This window comes from Rhea pennata, chromosome 4 (assembly GCF_028389875.1).
Source record: "Rhea pennata isolate bPtePen1 chromosome 4, bPtePen1.pri, whole genome shotgun sequence".
Lineage (NCBI taxonomy): Eukaryota > Metazoa > Chordata > Aves > Rheiformes > Rheidae > Rhea > Rhea pennata.
The window spans coordinates 56,183,385-56,208,052 of record NC_084666.1 but is presented as its reverse complement, the minus strand read 5'-3'; the positions used below and the strand labels follow the sequence as shown (position 1 = coordinate 56,208,052).

Sequence of the window (24,668 nt, the reverse complement as noted above, 5' to 3'; positions counted from 1 at the left end):
TTTTTTTTTTTCTTTTTTCTTCCACTGTGGCTAACACATCTTACGCATTTTTATTTTTTGTGTATTTCGTGGCTATAAAAGTATGATACCCACAATACCTATTAAGTGTAGAATACCAAGCATCATCCTTTGGCTTAGGGTCAGTAGATACTTTATGTCAGCCTTCAACAAAATAGAGCTTTAGTAGTTTTCTTGTTATACATGAATGAATTTAATCCGAATAGCTTGAGATGATAAAAAAAAACCAACCAACCAAACAAACAAACAAAAAAAAACTGTACCACTAAATGAGCTCTCAGGAAGATGTTCGTGATCTGTGATTGAAATCTTCATTTTAGCGGTTAACCTGGTATGTTGATTTTCACCTTTACATTTCATATGCAACATGTGTGATTATTTATGTAAGTAATGAATTTAGTATGTTTATATATTTTAATATATATTCAAAGGTAAGCTCCATTATGAGGAATTTAAAGTCATGTAAGCATCGAATGTGTGTGTGTGGAGTTTACCTTTGAAAATAAAATAAAAAAAGCTCAGCGTCATTTAGTATGTGCAAAGCTCAGGCTTTCAGTTTGAGAAGTTCTTGTTTACTGCACTTACTATTGTTTAGTCATTTATGAGATCTGAAAATTTTGATGGTAAACTCCTCCTAGTTTCCAAACTTTTGGGCATAAACTGTTACTGGTTTTAGCAGAATTATTATATAGAATCTTTTAGAGAGCTGAATCCTCAAGTAATACTACAGTTAAGAGCAATATTCTGTTTTTAAGGTAACAAGCAGAAATGGGTGCCACTTCATTTGGATGATGTAAAGCCAGATAGTCAAGAAAGACCAGGCTCTCGAACTAGCTCAAGATCTCACCTAGAAACAAGCAAGTTAATAATATCTCATAACAACAGACGTAATGAGATGAGAAGTAAGTAGTTTTCAATCTCTTTGGTTTTTCTTAATTATGGCGAATGAAGGATAACTTAAAAGTTATTGATAGAACATTAGCATCAGCTCAAACAAAGAAATAGTAGGGACCAGATAGCTGAAAATGCTATTATTTCCCCAGCCTGTTTCACCACCCCCATGGATAAGACCACATGTGTAGGTATTAGATTGGCTGTTCATGTTGGAATTTGACTTTGCCAATATTAGAAAAGCTAGTGTCAGTATTTGCTAAAAAATAAATTGTATTGTAGTTTTATTGTAATTTAATTATTCCATTAGAAAACTTTATTTAAATACTTACTATCAGATTTTTTTTGAACCTCTTAGGAAATTCATCAGAGTTGTAATGTCTTGATTCTGCTGAGTAACTGAGCTTGAGAACAACCCGTTTTTACGGTGTATGCTGATGCTCTGAACCAAAGCCTTGTATTTTTCTCCTCATAGCTACCTACTAGGTCTTGGGCCGCGGTTTCACAGTACAGAAACTTTGTAATACCTTCATAACCTACCTGCTTTGTCCTGCTCTACTCCTATTACCACAGCTTGTTGCTACCAGCACAATTGCTTATGGAACTTTGAATTTTTCTTTGATAGTTCTACTGATGTTGTTTTTTTTTTGTTCTTGTTGTTGTTTTCTTTTAAGTTGGACCAATTTTGTCAATTGTGGGCCTTGTTTCTCAGCATGGTCCCACCAAAGGTAATCACTAGCACAACAAAGGGGGAGAAATAGGCAACAGCTGGTACTGCTTCTGAATAATTCTTTATAGTAAAATGACATCCTTGGATGTTCTGAATATTGTTTGTCGGAAGGCAGAAATCTTAGTCTGTGTGTATCTCCTGGCTTTATATATTTGCATTTTAGTTTTAGAAACACAATATGCATTAACAGTTCAAGTGTTTGCTCAGCATAATAATTGGTGCTAGATACTACTGAGATCAGATTCGTTTGTGATACCATTTTAAGAATATTGATACATGGGTTTGATACAAATATATGAGGAATAGAAAGGAGATTTGAAATTTTTACTAGTGTATCACGTTTTTCCAGAATATATTTCTCAGGAATTCCATGATCCAGTGTAGAACAAACTCTGCCTCAAGTCTATGGTGGTTCAGGATGAGTTCCAGTGGAAAAGAGAGTGTAAACCTCTAATGCTCCTTGGAAACACTGGCTCTTAAAACTGGAAAAAAAAAAAAAAAAAAACACCCCATGTTTCAGGCTTAAATAAAACAGTAGTACATGAGGGATTCTTTGAGGTTAATTATATATTCTGCAGTGTCATTTCCTTCAGCCTTTCTGAAAATTTCAAAAAGTAGAGATATATGCTTTTCTGTACACTGTTTTATACTGTGCTATTTAATTAAGATTGCAAGTGTTGTGCTTCTTTTCTTAAAGATTGGCGTCGTGATAGAGACAAGAGAGATGATCATGATGAAGTGTGCAGTGTGAGAAGCGAGGGTGGCAGTGTTCGAGGATTCTCCAGAGGCCGAGGACGAGGACGAGGCCGGGGCCGAGGACGAGGCAGAGGAAACCCTAGAAGTATGCAAAGAAGTAGATGTTTAGTAAAAATTTTAAAACTGTTTAATATTAAGGTTTACACGTGAGATAGGAGTCAAAAACAATATCCTGTTACTTCATGTTGTTAAGTAGATACTTTGAAATCAGGTGCTGAATTCTGAACAGTAAGTAGCAATGTGTATTGTGTTTTTATCTTAAAATACTTTGTATGCTGGACTTGTAATATTTTTTCATCATTTTTATTCTATTTTCTTCTTTATTTTGAAGTAAACTTTGAATATTCAGTTGGTTATCAGGAACTATATGGTGAAAGAACTGACCAACCATTTCAACCTGAAGTTAACACTACTATGATGTATTACTATGATGATGGAACAGGAGTGCAGATGTATTCTGTGGATGAAGCACTTCTCAAAGAATACATTAAACGCCAAATGTAAGTAGATTGCTTAATGTACGTATATTTTCAAAGAGATGCATTTAAGATAAAGTAACTTAGTTCAGATAGTGTTTGAACTCTTCCATATACTGATGAAGATTAAGACATTTCAATTTAACTTCTCGATCTGACAACTACTAGTATATGTTTGAATTTGTTCGCTATGGAGGTGGAAAAACTGGGTGATTGCAAAGTGGAATTTTTAAGGAAGCTGTTCTGCATCTTGTGCTGTAGTCTGGCTCTAATTCATATACCTGCTTTATTTATGGAACCTAGCCCTCTTTTTTTGTTGTCATGTGGCTGAGATTTGGATGTGCTTGTGTTTTTGGGTATTGCTAGTCTGTTTGCCTGTAAAGCTCTTCTCTGGTAATGTAGCTAGAGGTTTCCCTTATTTACTCTCAATTTCGCTTTGAGAAGTCTTGTTAGTTTTATGTTTTAAGAGTGCTTCACCTGAAACATCTAACTGAAAGAAAGAGAGAAGTTTTGCAATGATACTTGATTTTTCAATAATCTGAAATATTTACTTTCTCATGTACACCATTAAGGAATGAGAAAACATCTAGAAGACTGATTGTCACCCTGAGGCATGTCAAAAAGGGCCTGGAATCCCCTAGCTCATTTTAAAAAGACAGTTTCCACCACTGGCAGATGTTTCGTCTTCTATACTTGCAGTGGCATTTCTGTGATGCCTTTGTGGTGGTTTTTTATTGCCCTTGTATTCCATAAAGCAACTTGATTATTTTATTCTTGCTTCTTTTGTTACAGTTGACGCAAAAGGAAGAAAAAAGCCTCTTTAAGGGCAGAAAGTATCTGACATGTGGCTATCAACTTCAAAACTTCTATTGCAGTCTTTTTTGTTACTCTTGCTGCCAGGCCCTTATGAGACCTGACAGTGGACATGTACCCCCATGTCAGGATAATCGGCCTGCACTGTCCTCAGACAAGTGAGGGAGGAGCACAGACACTCCACTGTTGGCCAGATTTCTGGGCATGCAGTGTAGAATCCAGACCTTCTAAGGTAGGACATGATGATGTCCCGCTCTGCTGAGAAAATGTCAGTTACAGCATTGGTCACATCTGACTTGTGATTATATTTGTATTTTATTTTAGCAACAAGAGGTTGGCAGGTGTTCATAAAAGACTTAGCGTGGCTGGTTAAACAGAGTCATTGGTTGCTTATTTGATGGAGAATCCTAAGATGCTTGGGTTATGGAGTTTGGTTCTCACAAGAGAGACTCTTGAGCAGGTTTAGAATATAACTTCACAATTTTTGTACTCCTTTTGAAAAAATGGTGTTTTTGTTATCTATTCACTTTTATTGCATAAAAAAGTGATGGGAAACCAAGTTTATTCATCAGTTGCCTATTAGTTTCTAAAAGGAGGTGTTTTTGTCTGTCTGCCGTCTTTGGCATATTCATTTTTTTTAACTAAATTATGAACGTATATACAGAATGAGGCTACTCTGCTAGTTCTGAGTTCCTTACAGAGTCAAAGATAAATGAGGATATGTTAGAGGAGTAAGATTGTTCTGCATGCTAGTGTATTGATGAATTTTAGAACTGCTTACCAGCTTCTTAGGAAAAATCTTAGAAACTACATGCAACTGAGTTGATTTGCAATTACAGTAAGCAAGATTTTTTTTTTTTTGTCCCAAGAAACAGCTTGATGTGTGAGGAAGGAGGAATATTTGTATTACACTTAAAGATAACTTCAGTGCTGTTTATTCTCATTTGAAATAGTTGGCCCGAAAAGTGTCTCAGTGCTTAGGAACTCTTCAATTTGTAACATATAGTAAAACTCCATTGAACTCATCATCTTATAAAAACAAACTCTAGTCATGCATTCAAGTCTGAATCAATTGAAAAATAAGTAAAAAGACTGGAGAAAACGATAAAGAAAAAACAGTGGGGAAGTTTCAGATTTGTCCTTCTACGTGGAACAAACTTGTGCAGAGTCTTCGTTTATCATTAATGGTCTTTCAGATTCCCTTTTCTAGAGTGATAGACATCAGGTGAGGCAGTTTGAGTCAATTTCAGTCATTACCCATTCCTGTTTGTGGAGTTTTTAACTAGGTGAATCGGTGAATCATTACAAGATTTTACCTGTACTGAATAATTGCAAAGGTAGTATTAGTAAAGTGCTGGTACGTGGCTTTTGTACTTGTTTATCTTCTGGACTGGGAGAGGAAGAGAAACATAGCATTTCAAAACTATATAGAGAGTTTTCTTGAAAGAAACCTGGCTCCTCTTTGTGCATAGTTGCTTCACTGATCAATTAACTTAGCTCTGAATAGGAGCTTAATTCTCTGAAAGGCTTATTCTCTTCTCCAGTTGCTCCAATTTACTGAGAGTGGTTTCATTTATCATATGTCTTATTGTCCAGCTTTGAGGCTTTTGTAATAATTCTGTCTTGGAGCTGAGAATTTCTTAGAGAGCTTTTGCTTCCTATTTCTTAAGCTATCAAAAGTTTTAGAGAGAAACAGTATCAAGCTTCTCCTTGGGTCAGTGATGGCGTCACAGTGCTCTCCTTTTGGTAGCTTTTCCTGTGAGCCCAGCTTCAGCAGGGACTCTTAGCATTTCATACTTTGAAATTAAAATTAACTTCATTTATATTTGCATGGGCCTTTTTTTCCCTCAGCATTTTAATGTTCTCTTCGCTTATTATGCACTGCATCTGTCTCTTTGCCATGGAATTTTAATTGCCCTTCATTAAACTCCTTACTGCCTATGTTCTTCTGAACCTGACAGGGAGTAGTATTACTTGGATTTAATATGCAAACTCGAGGTATGATGTGCACACTTTGAAAGGCCTGTTTTTTAAACATCATAATCAAATTGTTTTTCCATTCCTTTTCATAGGATGTCTTCTGGCTTCATTGCTTTGTATGACAGATCATGATTTGAATTCCTTTCTGTTTTGCTTCACTTAGTGTGAAACATCTTGACACCAGGATCATTTCATACATCAACTTCATTGTTTAAGATTTGCCTTTCTGTAACTTTAACGTCATTGTTTAAGATGACTTGTGTTTCTTTTACTTCTTTGTTCCTCGTATCTTTTGTTCTGCGGTATTTTCAGATTCCTTTCAGAGTCAGAAGTGGTCCTTATGCCTCTTCTGTTTATCCACTAAATATCATTCATTTTTTTGGAGTTTACCTTTCACCACAAACTGTTAACCCTTTGGCCAAGTTTAATGAAAAATAAAAAAAGTTATTTTTGTTTTGTGCACTGATACCGTTATATGAGAAATAACTTACACCCTGACTGTAAGCAATTGTTGTCTTCCATTTATATGGAGACTAACAGAATATTTTTTCCTTCCGTTCATGTAAGTAAAAAAGGGTGAGAAGTGAAAGAAAAATTGAGCATAGATTTTCCTTATGCAGTTCATATATGTGAATGTTGATACTGGATCATAAGTCACTCCTAACATACTGAGCACTGCTGTTCTATAATTCTTTCCTATAATAACAAACCTGTTGAAAGAACACTTTTGTTGATAGCAAAGTATGCTCAATTTAAATGGAAAACTTTAACAAGCAATACGTAGGTTACTATTTTAGGATCTTCTTCAACCAATAATGGGCTCATATTTGCATGTATCTCTCTCCAGTGAGTACTATTTTAGCACAGAAAATTTGGAAAGAGACTTCTTTCTGAGGAGAAAGATGGACCAACAAGGATTTTTACCCATTTCATTGATTGCTGGCTTCCATCGGGTGCAAGCTTTGACTACAAATGCTACGCTCATTTTGGAGGTAAAATAATTCAAATGTGCGTATGTAGAAATTTGCTTAGTTGATTTTATGCTGTCACTTAAATGTAATAAGTCTGATTTCTTTAATAATTTCTTTAATAAGAAAAATCTGTTTGCAATGACAAGAATCCAGTAAATAGGCTATAGAGGGACAAGGAGGATTTTTTTATGGATAAATGGGTATTTATCTAAATTACAATGTAATTTACACTTTCTAAAGCTGAAATGATCTCTCTCAACAATGAGTTTCTGGGCTATGCTCAGGTCTCTTCACAGTGGCTGACTTTTTCAGCAGGACTAACCAAATTGTAAACCTGTTGGCAAACAAGAAAGTGGAAAACAGTTCTGTAGAACATACTTGCTCTTTGGCCCCTTTTCTGCGCTTTCCATTGCCTCTAAAAGGATGAATCTGAACTTTCTGCTGACCTTGCCACTGTATGTTGCTCAGTCCTTAAGCCAGGTATACAGGCATGCCAAACTGCTGCTGCGGGGAGGGAGGGCACTTCTCTGCCTGTGGCACTAAAAGCTGTTGCAGTGTATTAGTGATCTGACCAGAGGCAGTGATACTGCATATATTTGAGATATCACCCTTCTTGCGTGGCTCTAAGACTCGGCAGTTCTGTAGTTGCTTGCTGATGTGAGTGGTGGGTATATAGACATCACGGATCCAAAATAGGAAATTGGAAATTGTGGTTTAGAATCACCAAGACTGCAGGTTGTTCAGGTGTCAGTGTCATGAGGAATGCAGCTTGGGTGCTGGTGAGGTTGGTGGGAGACAATTTAATTTTCTTCCAGCTTATGACTATGGTTTTTGACCATGCATTATCCTACTGTAAAACAGTAAGCCTTTCTCAGTTATATAATCTGTTGTCTGATCCTTTAGATTGTGTTTTGTATGTGGCCTGTTCAGGCAAAATAGGGTCTTAGTTTGTTATGTTTTGGGTTCAATTGAGGATATTTGGGAGAACTAGGGGACTCATTAAGATGCCTTATGCGCCTTTTTTAGATGTACTGTTCATCTGAGGAATGCCTTGTTGTTACACAGTTGTCAGGCCAGGTTAAGGAACACCTGAAGCATTTATTCATAGTACCCAAAACAGGCAACACAAAACTATAGAGGCCTTGATGGGGCATGGGGCAATGAAAGGAAAAAATATTTCTGTGTACTTTCACTAAAGTTCTGTAAGAAAAATCTTCCTTCTTTGGCTGAATTTATGGTCTTCGTGAGGGTAGTAATCACCCTTCAGACTTGTGTCTGTCTCTAAACCCTTCAGGTTGTGTTTGGTGGAGATAATAGCTTTTGTCAACAGTGCCCCCCCCACCCCCCGCAAGGTGGAGCTGCCCTCCAGAAAACACTATCACAAGCAACTGTGGAGTGCTGATCTTGGATCACTCCTGGGCTTACTGTTCTAGTGTATGTTAGATTTTACACCCAGTTTCCCTTATGAAGTGATCTAGGAAGTCCAAGCAAATTTCATTTTTGACCGTGAAACTTACTGTTTCCTCATTTTCTAAGAGACAATCTAAAATATCTTTCTTAATTGAAATAAGAGTTCCCTTGCTACTTCGGAAATGCGTATATCCTTGTTAGACTAGAAGACCTCACATGAACTGTGCTGTCTAGTGAGCAATTCTTTGCTACAAAGAAGGATAAACTCTTATTTCTCCCTATGGTCTTTGGAATGTCCCAGTGTGGAGTGTCTCAGGATCTTATTTTCTGTATTGGTCTCCGTGTAACATCAGACAGAATGAATACTTGCGCTGTGGCTGCTAGCCTGCTTTAGAACAAAGGAGAAAAAGGAAGAGGAATGCAAGGGGTTGACATTTGATTTGGAGAGACAATAATATGAATAGGAAGGTGAGGGAAAGGGATTTGGTGCTCTGACACAAGAAATTGAAAATTGGAGGTGGGCCTACTTGATCCAGTGAAAAATTTTTGAATGGATGTTCTCGGAAGGAAAAGGTTAGCTACCCTTTGGGTAGTGGTTTGGAGGAAAAAGCACGGAAGTTCAGATTTCTTTCTGAATTATTGTATAAAGAGATGAATATCTTGTGTCCACGGAGAGAATGGTGCTGGATAATACAACATTTCAAAGTTATAATATGCTTATCACACAGGCCCTACAGGATAGTACAGAAGTCGAAATTGTGGAACAGAAGATAAGGAGAAGGGTTGATCCAGAAAAATGGCCAATTCCAGGGCCGCCTCCACGTAATCTGCCACGGACTGACTTTTCTCAGCTCATCAATTGCCCAGAATTTGTACCAGGCCAAGCTTTTGGCTCGCTTACTGGTAAAGGATTTATTTTATAGAAACATAAGTTTAGGTCTGTGTGTTTAACTTAGGAAATGATACTTGTGATACTGATTTCTTAACATACGCTATACATGTGGTTATGGTTTATTCAGCTGATATGCCTGTCAGCCTTGCAATTGTCAGTTCACACAGTCACTGGTGTGACTGTAGATAAAAACGTATTTTATGCGTTACAGCTGTCAGTATTCTCAAGAATAGGATGTGATGGATTACTGTCCTTCATTATTATTAATATAATATGATTAATTGTTTTAAGTTAGTCATAAAATCACATTCATTTTGTAGAGTTAACGCTCAGTTGCTATTTGATGCATCCTGGTTTTGGATGGGAATTTCATTCACATTGTTAATCGGGAGATGGCTTTGCTGACGATCTTTGGCAAGTAAATCTTAAAAGCTGGTAGGAAATAAGTGGGAAGAAAGCAGACTGAGTTAGGCACCCATCCATAGAATTGGAGGACAGTGTGGAGAAGACACGTCCTTAACGATGCTATTCTTGTCTTCTGAATAACGGATAATTTCTCTCAGACTGTTAGAGACATTTCTCATGTAAGTAAGTTGCCAAAAACTGATCTTTCCCTAAAATGTTGAGTGAACTGTGAGAAGTGATTTCCTAAAAATTAGAAGAAATTCTGCTAATCAATGTCATGTTTAACCATGGAGGTAGAAGAACAGTAGCTGCAGTTATAGGAAAAAATAATGGAGCAATAAAAAAGAGGATCTGAAGTACTGTCTTCCAATGTTAGAATCTGCACCAAGTTCTCCAAGAATGAGAAGCCCACTGAGTCCAAAGGAAAATACTGACACAAGTAATTTTCAGACAATGTCTAAAGGATTGTCGACCAGTTTGCCTGATCTAGACTCTGAACCTTGGATAGAAGTGAAAAAGAGGCATCGTCCTTCCACGGTCAAACCAAAGGTAAAATCAAAACAACTTTCAGTTAAGTTTAAAGAAAAAATGCAAAAGCTTTTTTTATTGTTTACCTACTTTTGGAATGTACTGTAAAATGTCTTTCACATTAATATCTGTGATACTTGATAGTGCAATACAGTTAATATGTTCAATTCTCACTCCTATCCAGATTTAGAATAATTAAGTGCATTTAAAGTCTTGATTCAAGACTCACTGAAGTGAAAAGGAAATATATCCTTACATCCTTTTCTTTCCCCCTTTTTTTTTTCCCCTTCCCTGTGAGGGAGAGCTGTACCTGTTCATTACTGAAGTATTTGTTGTCATGTGTGTTGAGAATTGTCCTAAAAGCTTTGGTAGAATTATTTAAAGCTTTGTAAGCTTGATAAATATTTGAAAGTGGCTGTATCATTTCTAATTCCCATACATTCATTTATTGGAAATGTCCTATAATGTTCTATTTGGGTAATCTCATTATCCAATTCAAATACAAAATACATCTTTTTTTCTTATTTAGGAATGTGTTCCTACACCTGATCAAACATCAAATCAACAGCAGCCCCCTCCACCTTTAGAAGAACAAGAACAAGAGGAACTTGATTTTTTGTTTGATGAAGAGATGGAACAAATTCAAGGTCGTAAGAATAAATTTACTGATTGGTCAGACAGCGATTCAGATTATGAAATTGATGATCAGGACATAAACAAGATTTTGATTGTAACACAGACACCACCATATATGAGAAAACATCCTGGTGGCGATCGTACTGGCAACCATGTATCCCGTGCAAAAATTACATCAGAACTTGCTAAAGTTATTAATGATGGTTTGTACTATTATGAACAGGATTTGTGGATGGAGCAGAGTGAAAATGATGCTACTATGAAGGTAATTATCTTAATTTTTGACCTTAAACCATACCTTAAAACCATGTCCAAACGTATTCTAAAATTAATTTAAATTATCTTAGGTGTATTCATATTTGCTACAAATTTTTGAAAGGAAGTTGACAGCAGTAGTTGAATTTACATGTCAGTTGGAGTCTTTTTATTTTGATGATACAGTAAGCAGTTGAAAGTAGAACTAGCAAATTTCCATTCTGTTGCAGATTCAGACCAAACCCAATGAATGCGTATTTTAAAAAGATATTTTTAATGATTTGGTGATAGTTCAACTTTTTCAGTATTTTCTTGTTCTATGAATAGCTTATTTAACAGTATTTGCAAATCTTTGATATTGGAAAGGGGGCATAGGCATATTTTTGGGAGAAACTAAAGAGAGAGGAAGATAAACTCCGTAAAAATCACTGTTATTTTCAGGTTTTGTTCACCTTGTAGCTTGTCAAAATGATAGCTTTGTGGGTAAATGAAATTTTAGATTGCACATTTTGTTTTATTATAGAAATCCTTTCAATTCCTAGCCTGTATACAGGTCTGTAACTTTGAGGCTTTCAAACTTTGTGAGGAGATTGACAGCTTTATGTATGTGTGTGTGTTTTTTTTTGTTTGTTTTTTTTTTGTTTTTGTTTTTTTTGTTTTTTTGTTTTTTTTTAATACCAAGCAGCTGTAAAATTGACAGCAGGTTAGTAAACTTCAGCACTTTGTAGGTACAGGGCCTGTGGAGAATTCCGCAGTTACGTCACTTACTGCTCTTGCTTTATTGAAAATAATGTCTTTTATGCAAGTGAACTCACATACTATGTGTACAGAAATAGAAAGTTTTCTAAACGGTAAGTAGTGTAGGGGACAGGCTTTGTGCATAAGGACAACGGTGGGTTGTAGAAGAAAAGGGGAAAGTAGCTTATAGGACAGTGGAACATATGGGTACAAAAAGGAGCAGATAAAGATAGAAATGTTGAGAATGGGGACAAGAAATGAAGGTAGAATTCAAAACATGGAATTTTTATTACAAAGGAAGCTGCCCCAAAAAAACAGGTAACTGGAAGAGGGCCGTGGGCAGCAGTACCTGACAAGAGAAAAACGTATGTGGAGCAGGTGGTGTGATGTTCTTGACCATGATTTAAACAAGACTTTCCATGCACATGGCATGTGCATATACATCCCACCCCACACTTTCACTTGAGCAGGGACATGAAGGATTTGAGATGGTGTCACTCATCTTGGAAAACTCAGTTCTTTACCAGTTTAAGTTAAAAAAGTTAAGTTTAAGAAAATATAGCTGAGCACTTTATTTATGTGTACTGGCTTTTCTTTTGATGTTGGCTGAGGAATAAAGAGAGGCATCTCCTTCTGCTCTCCGAAGTTGGTAACACCTTCCTTGTCGTGCTCACTGCAGAAGGAAGATGGTTTGGGGCTTGGCAAGGGGCAGGGTCTTGGTCTTCCATGAAAAATCACATGTAGATGGCCTCATCTGCCTCCACTTGCCTATTTATTTGCATAACTGTTTCTTACAGCTAACACAGTCTAAATTGTATTAGAAAGTTATATACTATGTTGTTTATGGCAACTTTTTTTAAATGTGTACTAAAGACTCCTTCCATCTTCTTTAAAGGTTGAAATAATTCTGTGTTGGCTGTGTATATGGTTAGTTGTGTGTGAATTCCAGCTTGCTTTTTTTCTCTCTTACAAAATTCAGCCATTCCTCAGGATGATATTATCATGCTTTGTGTTTACAATTTGTCTTCTCTAATTCAGCAAGAGATTGAAAACTTTAAGAAATTAAATCTCATTAGTAAGGAAGAATTTGATAATCTTGCACCTGAGCCAATTGCTGATCCAACCCAAGAAGTTCCTTCAGTGCCCTCAAAGTTACAGAAAGGTAAATGATATGTATTTGATCTTTAGAATCCTAGAAATAAAGAAACCCCCTCCCCCTTTTTTTTCCCTGCCTTCTGTAGTATTTTAATTTGGGCTCTATCTGCAATCTGAGGAGCTTTTTTCTGCAAAATGGTCAGTTGTTTATCAATATCATAGTTTCCACTGCGTTAGAAGGAAGCAAATGCAAATTCCTTTCAGTACTTTGCAGGATATGCATGAGCATCAGTAGGCAGTGTTCTTCTGTATTGTTGTTACTGGATATCAACGTCAGGTGCCTTGAGTAACTTGCCATTGCAATATGTAAGGTAATAGTTATGAAATGTTTTCTACGGGGAGACAGAGAACAGGGAGAGGAGGAAGTGAGATGAGAAGAATTTTCTACTTGTATCATAACATTACTGATAAATCACAAATCTTATCTTTGGACATATTTCTTATGTACTGCTATCAACATTTACTAGGATGTATGCTATAATGTCTTTAAAGTAGTTTAAAAATAAGGCCCCAGTACCTTACAGAAAAGCAAGATTGTAGTTACACTTTTTCACAAATGTTTTTCCATTATTTTGCTATTGTAAATACACAAGAATTTGTACAGCTAAAAAAGAGAGAAGCTGGTAAGAGGAGGAATTAAATATTTTGACAAAGGCATACTGAAATATCTATTTCATCATTTTGAGCAGTCTGTCTGTACTGTTTGTACACCAAGTACTTTTTGTTGATTCAGTTCTCTTGGGAAGGATGTAGTTGACCTAAAGTGATACAGGCCTTTAGGAGACTAAATATTAAGGGAGCCTTCTGAAATCTTAAGTTTCTTTCAAAAACTTCTAACTTTTCTGCTCCTGCTCCCCTTGGGCATGTTGGCACAACTGCCTGTACGGCTATGCTGAGCCCCTGAGGCTGGACATGATCATTGAGTGGGGGAGCAAGGGATTGGGAGGGGGGTAGATGAGGGGGTTAGGGTGCTTCTGCCCCAGCCAGGAGGCTGGAAAACTCTGAGGCTGTTGTGTTGTTTTGTAGAAGTGTGAGTAGTTAGTAGTAGGGAAGTATTTGCTTTTTGTGATTAGGTCTAAGGAAGGAAAAAATTTTATTAGTGTTGCATACTTTGGAAGGTGTAATTGGCTTTTAAAAGAAACAAGCAAATTCTTAAAATTGTCAGGATTGCCCTAAAAAATAAAAAGGTAAATCTTAAGACTAAAATTAGTAAAACCTTTAAATGTGTATGAATGCTTAAGAAAAAGTGCTGCTATGACTGGATTTATAAGCCTTTTGCTGTAGGTTTTAAAATGCATTTTATAATCACAATTACCAAAATAATAATGTGCAAGCAAATTTTGAATGGCATGCAGAATGGGTAAGACAGGGTGGATGTCACTGCATTGAAAGGCAACACTTAGCTTTGAGTTAAGGTCAGGAGAAAAAGTATGAGAGACAGCAGCCCGCATACATCAGTGCTGATGTTTTTTAATTCTACCAATGTTTCTTGTTTAAATAAGTATTTATAGAAGCTCTGTGGGAATGTCATCATTTTTTTCTTTTTTTCTTCTTTTTTTTTTTTTTTTCCTCCACTATCTTGGGTTGCTTTAATGGAAGCTTTTAGAAACAAAGTTTTTAAATTCATGCTGATATTAGATCAGATTATCAATGTCAGCGAATCTTTCAGAGATCTCATGTTTTTCAAACGCTGATTGAAAATGAGTGAGGCACAGTTGCTGGGGTGTGTGGTTTTGTTTTGATTTTTTTATTTTGTGTGCGTTCTTATAGTTTGCTTTTTGCTCTTCTTCCCCCTTGCCTTGCTTACAGATTTAAAAGATGAGCAGACTTTTAAACTGGTTGGTGGTGCAGAAGTACCTCCAACAGCACCATTGGCTCGATCACTACCAACAGCAGTACCAGATTCTCCCCATGTTCACCCCGCATTCATCCCACGGACACCTCGCACCCCCCGGTTACAGGATCCCAGCAAAACACCAAGGTTCTACCCTGTTGTTAAAGAGGCAAGATCCATTGACGTAAAGGTAAACAGACAGACTTTAACACTTTTTTTACAAGCATAAAATGTAAGCCTGTAAAACTCTTCTGTCTGTTCAGATAATATGACAAGAATGAAAAGGCAAGAATAAAACACATTTTTTTTTTAATTTGGTTTTATCTTCAAACAATTTACCATATTCATTCTTTCTTTTATTTCTACAAAAATGGTATCTGAGTTTTGTCTGTAACGTCTTTTAAAAGCCCATGATGGAAAAAGTATAATGTCTAAAGCTTTTGAATTGGTTAGATGAGATTAATCTTTAGATTATGAAGCTGGAGCTTTGTAACTTCATAATGTGTTATATATAATATAAAACTTCTAGACCTTTGTTTTGAAAGGGAGAAATGAGTGAAATCAAAATAGAGAAATAAATACTTAATTTATTTCCTTAGACTCCAAGAAAAAGAAAAACACGACACAGTACAAACCCACCATTAGAATGTCATGTTGGTTGGGTGATGGATTCCAGAGACCACAGGCCAAGAACTTCCTCTGTGAGGTATAGATATATTTTTCTCCTTTTGGTCATAGAAATTTTTTATTGCAAGGTCATTAGTTCTTGCTACTAATGGAGAATTTTACTATAATAAGTGAGAATTTTATAAATATAATGGAAGTAAGAAACAGCAGAGGAGGAAATGCAAATGGGACAAAAAAGGAAACTTAAGATTTCAAGAGAATGAAAAGAATATAAGCCCGTTTGGAAGTAAGCTAACTTGCCTATACTCAGTGTTTTTTGTTGATCTAGAAAGTAATAGCATTAATATTATTTGAGGTACTGATGTTCACTTCAGTGACTTCATTTGCCTCTTAAGTTTTCATTCAAAATCGTGCATTACAGCATTAACATTTAATCATCATCGTCCAAAACTGTCTGTTTTTTGAAACTCTAGCACAGAAATTGATTCTGAAGAAGCACAGTGTTTATAGGACAGAAATACTTGTTTTTATCTTCTGCAGTTCCAGTGCTTCGCCTTCAGAAGTAGCTCCGTTAACAGGAGGTTACGAGTGTACCCCCAATTCTCTTCCAAAGTTTCAGCATCCTTCCCATGAACTGTTAAAAGAAAATGGCTTTACACAACAGGTGTACCACAAATATCATCGAAGATGTCTAATGGGTGAGACAAGAGAAGTGTTTCTGGGAGTTATCACCTGTTACCTAATAATAGTTTTCCTCTGTATTGGTCCTCATCCTTAATTCTTCCTAAGAAAGGATAACAAAACTTGTTTTATATCTACATTTTATGAACTCTACTTTTCATACAACTTTGAACTCCATGATATTATTCAAAACCTTTGATACTTTGCCACAGTCTTTTCTGCGTTAGTATTTGTATTTAAGAGGAGCTACTTTATTAACTATCAAACTTAATTTCAGCTCTGAAATTATTATTAAAATATATTTGGAAGGTTTAAAGTTGTACTACTAGAATATCTTGCATGTATGCTACTAATGAAAAAGCATTTGAAAAAGATCCTACTTCTAAAATTAAAAATAGCTTTGTTTATTTGTTTGTTTTTTCTTCCCTCTAGAGAGGAAACGGTTGGGAATTGGCCAGTCCCAGGAAATGAACACACTTTTTCGTTTCTGGTCCTTTTTTCTCAGAGATCACTTTAACAAGAAGATGTATGATGAATTCAGACAGCTCGCTCTGGATGATGCAAAAGAACACTACAGGTATTAATTTTTTACAGGAAGTTAAAAACCATTTGAGTTTATACTAAAGATTATGAAGTTTACATATAATCGGAAGTGAATGGTTTTTAGTTTTAGCTTTGACTGTCTAGTATCGTTAAAATAGTAGTTGCCACAAGTTATTTTAATATCAAAAAAGTCTGTTTTTTATATATTCACGCTTTGCAGATAAATAGCTGAACACATAATATTTCCTTACTTATCATTTGTCCTAAATTCTGTGAAATCAAAGTTATACAACAACTTCGACTTGTTGGCTGTGTGAGGTCAATTCTACTGTACCTGTAAGATTTCACTTCTGTAAGTCAGGACATTCCTAGCCTCATTAGACTTGTTCAAAAAGCTGCTTGCCTTTCAAAAATACTGGAAAAATAATCAAAATGAAAATCACTACTTCCCATTTCGCTCTGTCATTTTTGTTCCCTCTTTCCATCCACTGCCCTCTCTTCTTTCCCTTGTATTTCTCTTGACCAAAGAGACAGAGTAGCTCAACGTTTTGAATGCCAACTGAGGCTTGAAGTTTGGATATGTTTCCTGAGAATGCAGAGTAATGGTCCCCAGGATGAAGAGGTAGCTTAAATAAAATTTTGTACCTCTGTTGCTTTGTTTATGCTCTGTAATCATCCAAGGGTATGTTTACCAGGAAAAATTTCAGAAGGCTCTTAATGGGACTAAGGCAACATCAGATGAATGGCAGAACAGAAGCTATGTCCTAGCTATGTTCATTCTTATGGCCCCATCTTTGCCAAAAGTATAGAGCATGGTATGCTAAATGGAAGTTGATTTCAGATTTTTCCAGAAAAAAATGTTGTTTTTGTCTATTTGATCTTTCAGAACAATGTTTCAAATAAGTGCCACTAGAACATTGGGCTGGCATAAAAAATGAGAAAAAAACTATACTATCTGATATGTGGGTGGTATGGAATGGAAGTTTAGCAAATTTTCAAGGGATTGCTCAGTGACGGACTTCAGAGCAAGCCAACAAAATGTACAAACATTAAAAAGCAAAAAAAAAAAAAAAAAAAAAAAACCTTAAGTCTTTGGTTGTTTTCAAATGTTGCCTATGCATTACCCATTGTAGTAAAAATAAAAAACATTTTGCTCAATCCAGTCCGGTTCTCACCTTCAGGAAAAGAAGGTACATGTACTTCTAGACCTAGCAGATTTCATTTTGAGAGATTTTTTTAAACCCCAGGAAACTGGAACTAATACATGGAAATTCCCCAGACCAAATGTTCCTCAAAGTTGTATTAACTGTCTGGTCAAACCTTGATTTTAGAGGTTCCCAATTTCATTTTATTTCATATGCTCATAATACTGTCTGTCATCCTTTGACTGAAGGAAATCAGCCATCAAATAGAATTAAAGGCATGCTTGTGTGTGATACAATTTGGCGTTATACAGAAATCTAGCAGGTAGCCTAGGTACTGAGAGTCATAGCAAAGCAACATTCTGCCTGGGCCAGCTTAGAAAAGCATTTCTGCTTTTTGGGGTTTTTTTTAATTTTGTTTTGGTTTTTAATCTTCACCTGGCTGCCCAAGTCAGACTATATACATGCACTAACCTGCTAAGAATTCACATTACTCTGCAAAGCATTTGGTCCAGAAGTGAAAGGAAGCCAGTAATAAGGGGGAGAGATGAACTTTTAGCAACAGTTTTCAGTGCCTTTCCACACTTCAAAGGTGTGAGTAGAGCTGGAAGAAGTTCTGAGTATGGCAACCAAGCTGATGAAGGGTAGGGACCAGCTTCTATATAAGGTATAACGAAGTTAGCTAGGGCTCCTCAGCTTAGAGGAGAGGTGACTTCAGGAGCGAATGACTTAGGTGTGTAAGACGGCTGCGTGGAGCACAGGGTGTATTAAGATGAGTTGTTTACTGTCTGTTACAAGAGCTGATGGGCATGAAATGAAGCTGCGACATGCCAGATTCAAAACAAACGATAGGAGGTCATTTTTGCTGAAGCGCTGGAGCTACGAAGCTCCTTGCTGTTCGGTGTTGTGTGCCTGAGTGCCAAAGGGGCAGCCAAGGCTGGTGTGTTACTAATGCTGAGCCAGAAGCCTGGGCTGTGAGTATGGGGAATCTAATCCCCTGATGATGGATTAGACTGACCAGTCTGATTATGCCTGTTTTTATGTTGAAACTATTCATATATGCAAACATATCAAACATGAAGGCGTTTGTCTTCCATTTTGTATATATGTAAAGTGTGCATAGAGCATAAGCTGAAACTGCTGTGAGAAATATAGTTTTCATAAATCAGTTTTGGCTGTTATAACTGTTTCAGAGCAATAGGGTGATGAAAGAGGATGGGAAAAGGAAGTGTTTCTGTGAGTGAGAAAGAATAAAACGATGCCACTTAATAAATGCAAGGGGTAAGACTGAAAGTTAGCATTATCCTGAGTAATTATAATTGTATGCATAAAATTTCCATACTTATTTGTTCTTACAGGTATGGATTGGAATGCTTGTTTAGATTTTACAGCTATGGCCTAGAAAAGAAATTCAGGCAAGAAATCTTCAAGGACTTCCAAGAAGAAACAAAGAGGGACTATGAAGCTGGTAATTATCATAGGCCAGTCATTGCTCACACCATAGTAACTTCAGTTGAGAGGTAATCCCAAATCCTTGGCACTGACTTGTTATCTAAATCACCCAAGATACATGTATATTCTTTTCAACATTCCTTTTGGCTTATAATTCTCTTCAATAGGTAGTCACCAGTGAACAGTTAGATAACTCATTAAACCCAACTTCGTAACTCTGTAAAATCATCTTTTTCTGTTACTAGGTCAGCTATATGGACTAGAAAAATTTTGGGCTTATCTAAAGTACTCTCAATACAAGACTCCAGCCATTGATCCCAAACTACAAGAATACCTTAATAAATTCAAAAAACTGGAGGACTTCAGAGTTGACGTAAGTTTCGAGGCCCATTTTAAATGAAATATTTGCTGTGTGAGTATTACTGCAGCAAGGTAGTGTTTCGCAGAATGGTCAAGGCTGGAGATACTCTGGTCCAGCCGTCCTGCTCAAGCAGGGTCACCTAGAGCATGTTGCCTGGGATTGTGTCCAGATGGCTTTTGCATATCTCCAAAGATGGAGACTCCACAATCTCTCTGGGCAGCCCGTTCCAGTGCTCTGTCACCCTCACAGTGAAGTAGTTTTTCCTTTTGTTCAGACAACTTTCTGTGTTTCAGTTTGTGCCTGTTATCTCTTGTCCTGTCACTGAGCACCACTGGAAAGAGTCTGGCCCCATCCTTTCTACGCCCTCCCTTCAGATGTTTATAGACATTAAGATCCCCCCCCCCCCAGCCTTCTCTCCCCAGACTGAGCAGTCCCAGATCCTCTCAGTCTTTCCTCGTATGACAAATACTACAGTTCGTTAATCATCTTAGAGCCCTTTGCTGGACTCTCTCCAGTAGCTCCACATCTCTCTTGTACTGGGGAGCCCAGAACTGGAACAGTACTCTAGGTGTGGCCTCACCAGGGCTGAGTAGAGGGGGAAAATTACTTCCCTGATCTGACTGGTAACTCTCTTAATGCAGCCCAGGATACCACTGGCCTTCTTGGCTACAAGGGCACATTGCTGGCTTATGCCCCAGTTGTCCACCAGCACTCCCAGGTCCTTCTCTGCAGAGCTGCTCTCCAGCAGGTCAGCCCCCAGCCTGTACTGGTGCCTAGGATTATTTTTCCCTAGGTGCAGGACTCTGCACTTGCCCTTGCTGAACCTCATGAGGTTCCTCTCCGCCCAGCTCTCCAGCCTGTCCAGGTCTCCCTGAATGGCAGCACAGCCCTCGGGTGTGTCAGCCACTCCTCCCAGCTTGGCATCATCAGCAAACTTGCTGAGGAGCCACTCTGTCCCCTCATCCAGGTCATTGGCCCCAGTACTGAGCCCTGGGGAACTCCACTCGCCACAGGCTTCCAACTAGACTCTGTGCCACAGATCACAACTCAACCCACCTCACTGTCCACTCATCTAACCCACACTTCCTGAGCTTGCCTATGAGGATGTTATGGGAGACAGCGTCAAAAGCCTTGCTGAAGTCAAAGTGGACATCTGCTGCTCTCCCTTCATCTCCCTTCATCTACCCAGCTACCTAGTTTCAGACTCTGACCTCATTTCACAAAAACAAGGCTTTACAATTCCTGTCAATCACCAGAAAGTTAATATGATTAAAACAAAAATGCAAATGAAAAATGCATTGTTTTGTTCTAGACATTCTTTTGCAAACTAAAGTATGAGGCTGAGGTATGGTGATAAGAACATAAATGTTGATCCATTTTCATTGTTTAGTGAAATACAGTAAATAGCAAAAAATACATCAGGAAAGTCTTTACTGATCTAATAATATGAAATGCTGTAAGTGGACTTGGAAGGATTTTTCTACTCACTGCAGAGCTCTATTCATCACCTAGTGAGACACATGCCTTCTACACTACTATGTTTAAGAATTTGGCAGATAGTTAATGTTCTGCTGGCAGCTTATAACTGAACTGTAACAGCCATTGTCCTCACGGAGACTTTATTTGCTGCACACCAAATTAAGGGCCTAATTAATTAATATTCTTTTTTTGCTGCTTTAAGTAGGTAAAAAGGTAAATACCTGATCTTACAGAAAAATCTTAACCAGCTACTAATGTTTGTTTTCAGCCTCCTATTAGTGAAGAATGTGGCAGAAAGAGACCCCCTGCTGCAACAGGTGAGGATGTGGGTCGTCGCAGACATCGGTCGAATTCGTCTTCTAAAACGCTTCTGGCAGCTAAACCCACGGCTGCCTATCAGTCCCACGTGCTGGGAAGTGTCACCTGCGGGAACACTCTACAGCCTGTTGTCGGCCTAGGCCAGAACAACCTTGCCACGAAATCAATAGAAAGTGACATACCAGAGAAATAGACTGAAGACAAGCTGGTGCCCTTGCGAATCAACTTTTGCATCATTATTTTAACATGGAGATCTTCAAGGGGCACCAAACTATATGCGATTAAAAATGTCTGGGAAGACAAAGGGATTGCATTTTTCTCTTTCACAAGATTAAGTTCCAAAACACTTACCTTGGGAGGGCTGTTCTTGATTTTGGGATCATCAGAAGGATCCTAGGGAATATTCTTTGGCTTCAGTGTTGCTTTCCTCAAGCTTCTGTTTACAAAAACTGCATTCCGTACATATGCAAAAAATACTTTGGGGATGCCTTACCTTTCAGCTCATGTTTCTTAAGAAAGGTATGATACATTCATGTTATTTACTGTGCTTTCTTTTTCAGATTTTTCCCATTATTTGTATTTTATCAGAGCCAAAAAGGTTATATAATTTTGAATGTAAAGAAAGGATCCATGTGATTGGTTTGCTTCTGAATAAGTAACTTTAAAAAGTATGTATCTTTTGTGTGAAAGCATACAAGAACGTGCAGCTATATAAAACTGCATTTCTGGATTCTATTTAAAGACATAGTTTATATATATATTTTTTTTTTCAGGGCCTCCATAGTTAGTGTATGGAGTTTGGACATAAATGGGATAATTTTACAGACACTTCCTTCAGTGATGGTTCTTAATAGGAATGTAAGCAACAGTAGAATACAGAGGAAAATGGATCTGTTGATTGCATACCCTTGAATTAACATACAGTATCTGCAGTTTGTGCAGGTTGTTAGAACAGCAAACAATATTCAAAATACTTTCAGTTTGAGAGGTTTTTTGATTTGAATTTTTATGGTTGTAAAGTGCTCTAACAGGAGAGATATAACTTCTTAAAAGATTTTTTCCCCCTATGTTGACTAATAAAATTTAGTTTGAAGGGAAACAAACTATTCCTTTTAAACTTGTATTTTTTGCTTTATTTTGCAATATTTGAATGATGTTCTACTTTTAAATTGCTCTAAGAGTAAATAATTTTAAACAGATCTAGAAGTAGTTTCACTGAATGTAGTTATTGAATACAAATTTATTTCTGTAGCTGAAAAATAGGTATGTTTGTACCTTGCACTTTCTTACTAACTTTGATTTAGAAAACTCAAAAGAACTGAGCGCATAATTATCTCTTCCAAAGGTAGGTAAGAATAATGTCAGCTTTTTGTTATTGCAAATAACAGAAGGCAGAAAAGCCTTCAGTTAACTGTAAAGTTAACTTATTAGAAGTTATGTCTAACACCAATGCCTTAATCCTCAAAGGTGTCCTAACTGACTGAACATCCATATACGGAGTTCTGAATTTTTATCAGATTTCAGAAGTTGTTATAAATCAAGTCCATTAATTCTTTAGTCATTGTCTTGTGAATCTCAATGGAACAAATTATGAATGTTTGCGTTGTAGGTGAACATGTATTAGCAGTGGCCTTCCCAGTTAGTACAGTTTCAATTAAAAAAAAAAAAAAGCCTTTTACAAGTGGCCTATTCAAACAGAAAATGAACTAGCACATATAAATGTTTTAAGTAGCATCTTTTAAAGGTGCTGAAGTCAAGCATCTCAATTCTGTATTTGATCCATGCTCTTACTATCCAAGAAAATGATGCAAATGTAAATTTGGATTGAAACTGTATATAGAAGTGATAGACCTAACATATTTCCTTTCACTTTTTCATTGAAACGTGTGCATATTTAGCTTTGTGTGTGTGTGTAATTTTGTGATATCTTACAAATTTTATAAAAATACAAAAAAAACCCCTAATAGTGTTGTGTTATCAACTTAATTATTTTGAAGAGTGAAGAAAACCTGGTAAGAGTCTAAGGCTGCAGGCTTGCGTGCAAACTTCTGTTTGCTCTGGTGTGTTAGGGGAGCTGGCGGTTTAGACTGGAGTGGGTTTTTGGAATGTGAGGCAGCTTGATTTGTTTGATACTGATTTTTTTGTGTAACTGGGTATTTTTCAAAGCAAAATCTGACAAATGAGTGATGAATATGGCTATAGGCAGAAGGCAGTGAATACCTTCCCTGCTGTCTGTCCTGTTATCAGACTTCTCTGCAGGGCTAGTTGCTTAAACAGTGTCCTTTGATTTAGGTGGATAAAATCACCAAAGCCTGTTTGCACCTCTGGTTAGGTTTAAGAATATCCCCTTCAACTTCGCAAGGGCCTGATGGTGCTCCCTCCCTCCTTGCTGCCCTTGCAGACTGCTGAAAAGAATGAGTTACTGTGCTGCTGTTCACTATCCTAAGCTGAGACGGAAAACATCTAATTTCAGAATAAAACCAAAAGAGTTTGCCGACCAATAAACTGGTTTCACTATGTGGCTCCAAGTGGTTACACACCTTCCAGTATCTGGCGTATCTGTTGCAGGGCTGTAAGTGTCCAGCATCCTTTCTGGTGGCTCTATGTCCGTTCAATCCAACCTTCAGTTTGTATCTCTTAGAATGCAACCAATCATAAGAATAGTCTATTACTGAATATTCAGCAAGTTTCAGACCTTTTTTTATGTCTAGAAATGCTTCTGTGTTCTTAATAAGGAACTTAGTTTGTCTTTTCTCTTTATTCTGCTAAGAAATGATTGTACTACTTTTTCAAAACTGTACCAAGCGTAAAATTCACTGATCAGGATTTTTTTTTCTTCAGTTATGCTCAGAATACTGGATTTTAAAGGCTTTTTAGGGAGAGAAATGAAGAATTGAGATCTCTCTTGTTCTTGATGGAGACTTCTTTTTTCTTATAATGAGTAGCAGTACCCCATCTGCACTGTGATTGTTTCCACAGTTTAATGGGAGTTTAGGCTTCGGTGGGTGATACGCCTTGGAGTGCCTTGTCCATATTCTCTGAGAAGGCACTAGCGTAAAGAAGAACCAGTTTGTACTCATAAGGGCCTGTGCTGCGCACAGACTTCGCTTCAGGCATCACTGCTGTTCTCTGAGCTGACAAACTACTTCCTCAGTTCCAGGCTGAGGAAGAGACTAAACATTAGCTGAAGTTCTCTTTCTTACTGAGAAATCCCACAGCACTGCTATGTCTGAAAGCGTTCTTGTCTGCTATCTTCATCCTAGAGTTTGTGTGTGTCTGGGGCGGGGGGGAGGAATACAGTTCCTTTGGAAGCTACACTTCCACAAATTCCCCTGCAGAACTTCAGTACGATTACAGAACATGTGTGAAAAGGCAGCAAACAAGAACCCACCCGTTACAGGGTGGGGGGCTTGGAGTTACAGCTTTTACTTTTTTCAGGTATTACTGTTATTTGACCTAAGTAGTAAGAAACTTCATAGTGCAGGTTAAATAGCAATGGCTTAACATTTTAAGGAAATCTAAGCATCCAGATCTAAGGTAATGTCTTGGGTTTGTACCTTCCGAGGTGATGAGGGTT

The 24,668-nt window shown here is 37.2% G+C and overlaps 1 protein-coding gene across 3 annotated transcripts in view; it reads left to right on the top strand.

Annotated features, from left to right (window-relative positions):
* LARP1B (La ribonucleoprotein 1B) overlaps nucleotides 1-23,561 on the top strand; it is a 37,005-nt gene extending 13,444 nt beyond the window's left edge. The window contains exons 5-20 of one of the 3 annotated variants that reach the window (XR_009958186.1): nucleotides 774-920; nucleotides 2,337-2,480; nucleotides 2,727-2,895; nucleotides 6,512-6,656; nucleotides 8,774-8,948; nucleotides 9,719-9,891; nucleotides 10,400-10,771; nucleotides 12,538-12,661; nucleotides 14,464-14,678; nucleotides 15,088-15,194; nucleotides 15,656-15,813; nucleotides 16,229-16,373; nucleotides 18,840-18,949; nucleotides 19,179-19,306; nucleotides 21,042-21,610; nucleotides 23,493-23,561. Coding sequence is in view for 2 of the 3 variants with exons in the window: in XM_062573978.1 (XP_062429962.1) it covers nucleotides 774-920; nucleotides 2,337-2,480; nucleotides 2,727-2,895; nucleotides 6,512-6,656; nucleotides 8,774-8,948; nucleotides 9,719-9,891; nucleotides 10,400-10,771; nucleotides 12,538-12,661; nucleotides 14,464-14,678; nucleotides 15,088-15,194; nucleotides 15,656-15,813; nucleotides 16,229-16,373; nucleotides 18,840-18,949; nucleotides 19,179-19,306; nucleotides 21,042-21,284 (2,555 nt within the window). In the remaining variant the exon portion in view is untranslated. Of the gene's footprint in view, nucleotides 1-773; nucleotides 921-2,336; nucleotides 2,481-2,726; nucleotides 2,896-3,669; nucleotides 3,917-6,511; nucleotides 6,657-8,773; nucleotides 8,949-9,718; nucleotides 9,892-10,399; nucleotides 10,772-12,537; nucleotides 12,662-14,463; nucleotides 14,679-15,087; nucleotides 15,195-15,655; nucleotides 15,814-16,228; nucleotides 16,374-18,839; nucleotides 18,950-19,178; nucleotides 19,307-21,041; nucleotides 23,012-23,492 lie in introns of those variants that run through there. The other 2 variants (XM_062573978.1, XM_062573979.1) reach the window with 2 other exon arrangements.
* The last annotated feature ends 1,107 nt before the right edge of the window (nucleotides 23,562-24,668 follow it).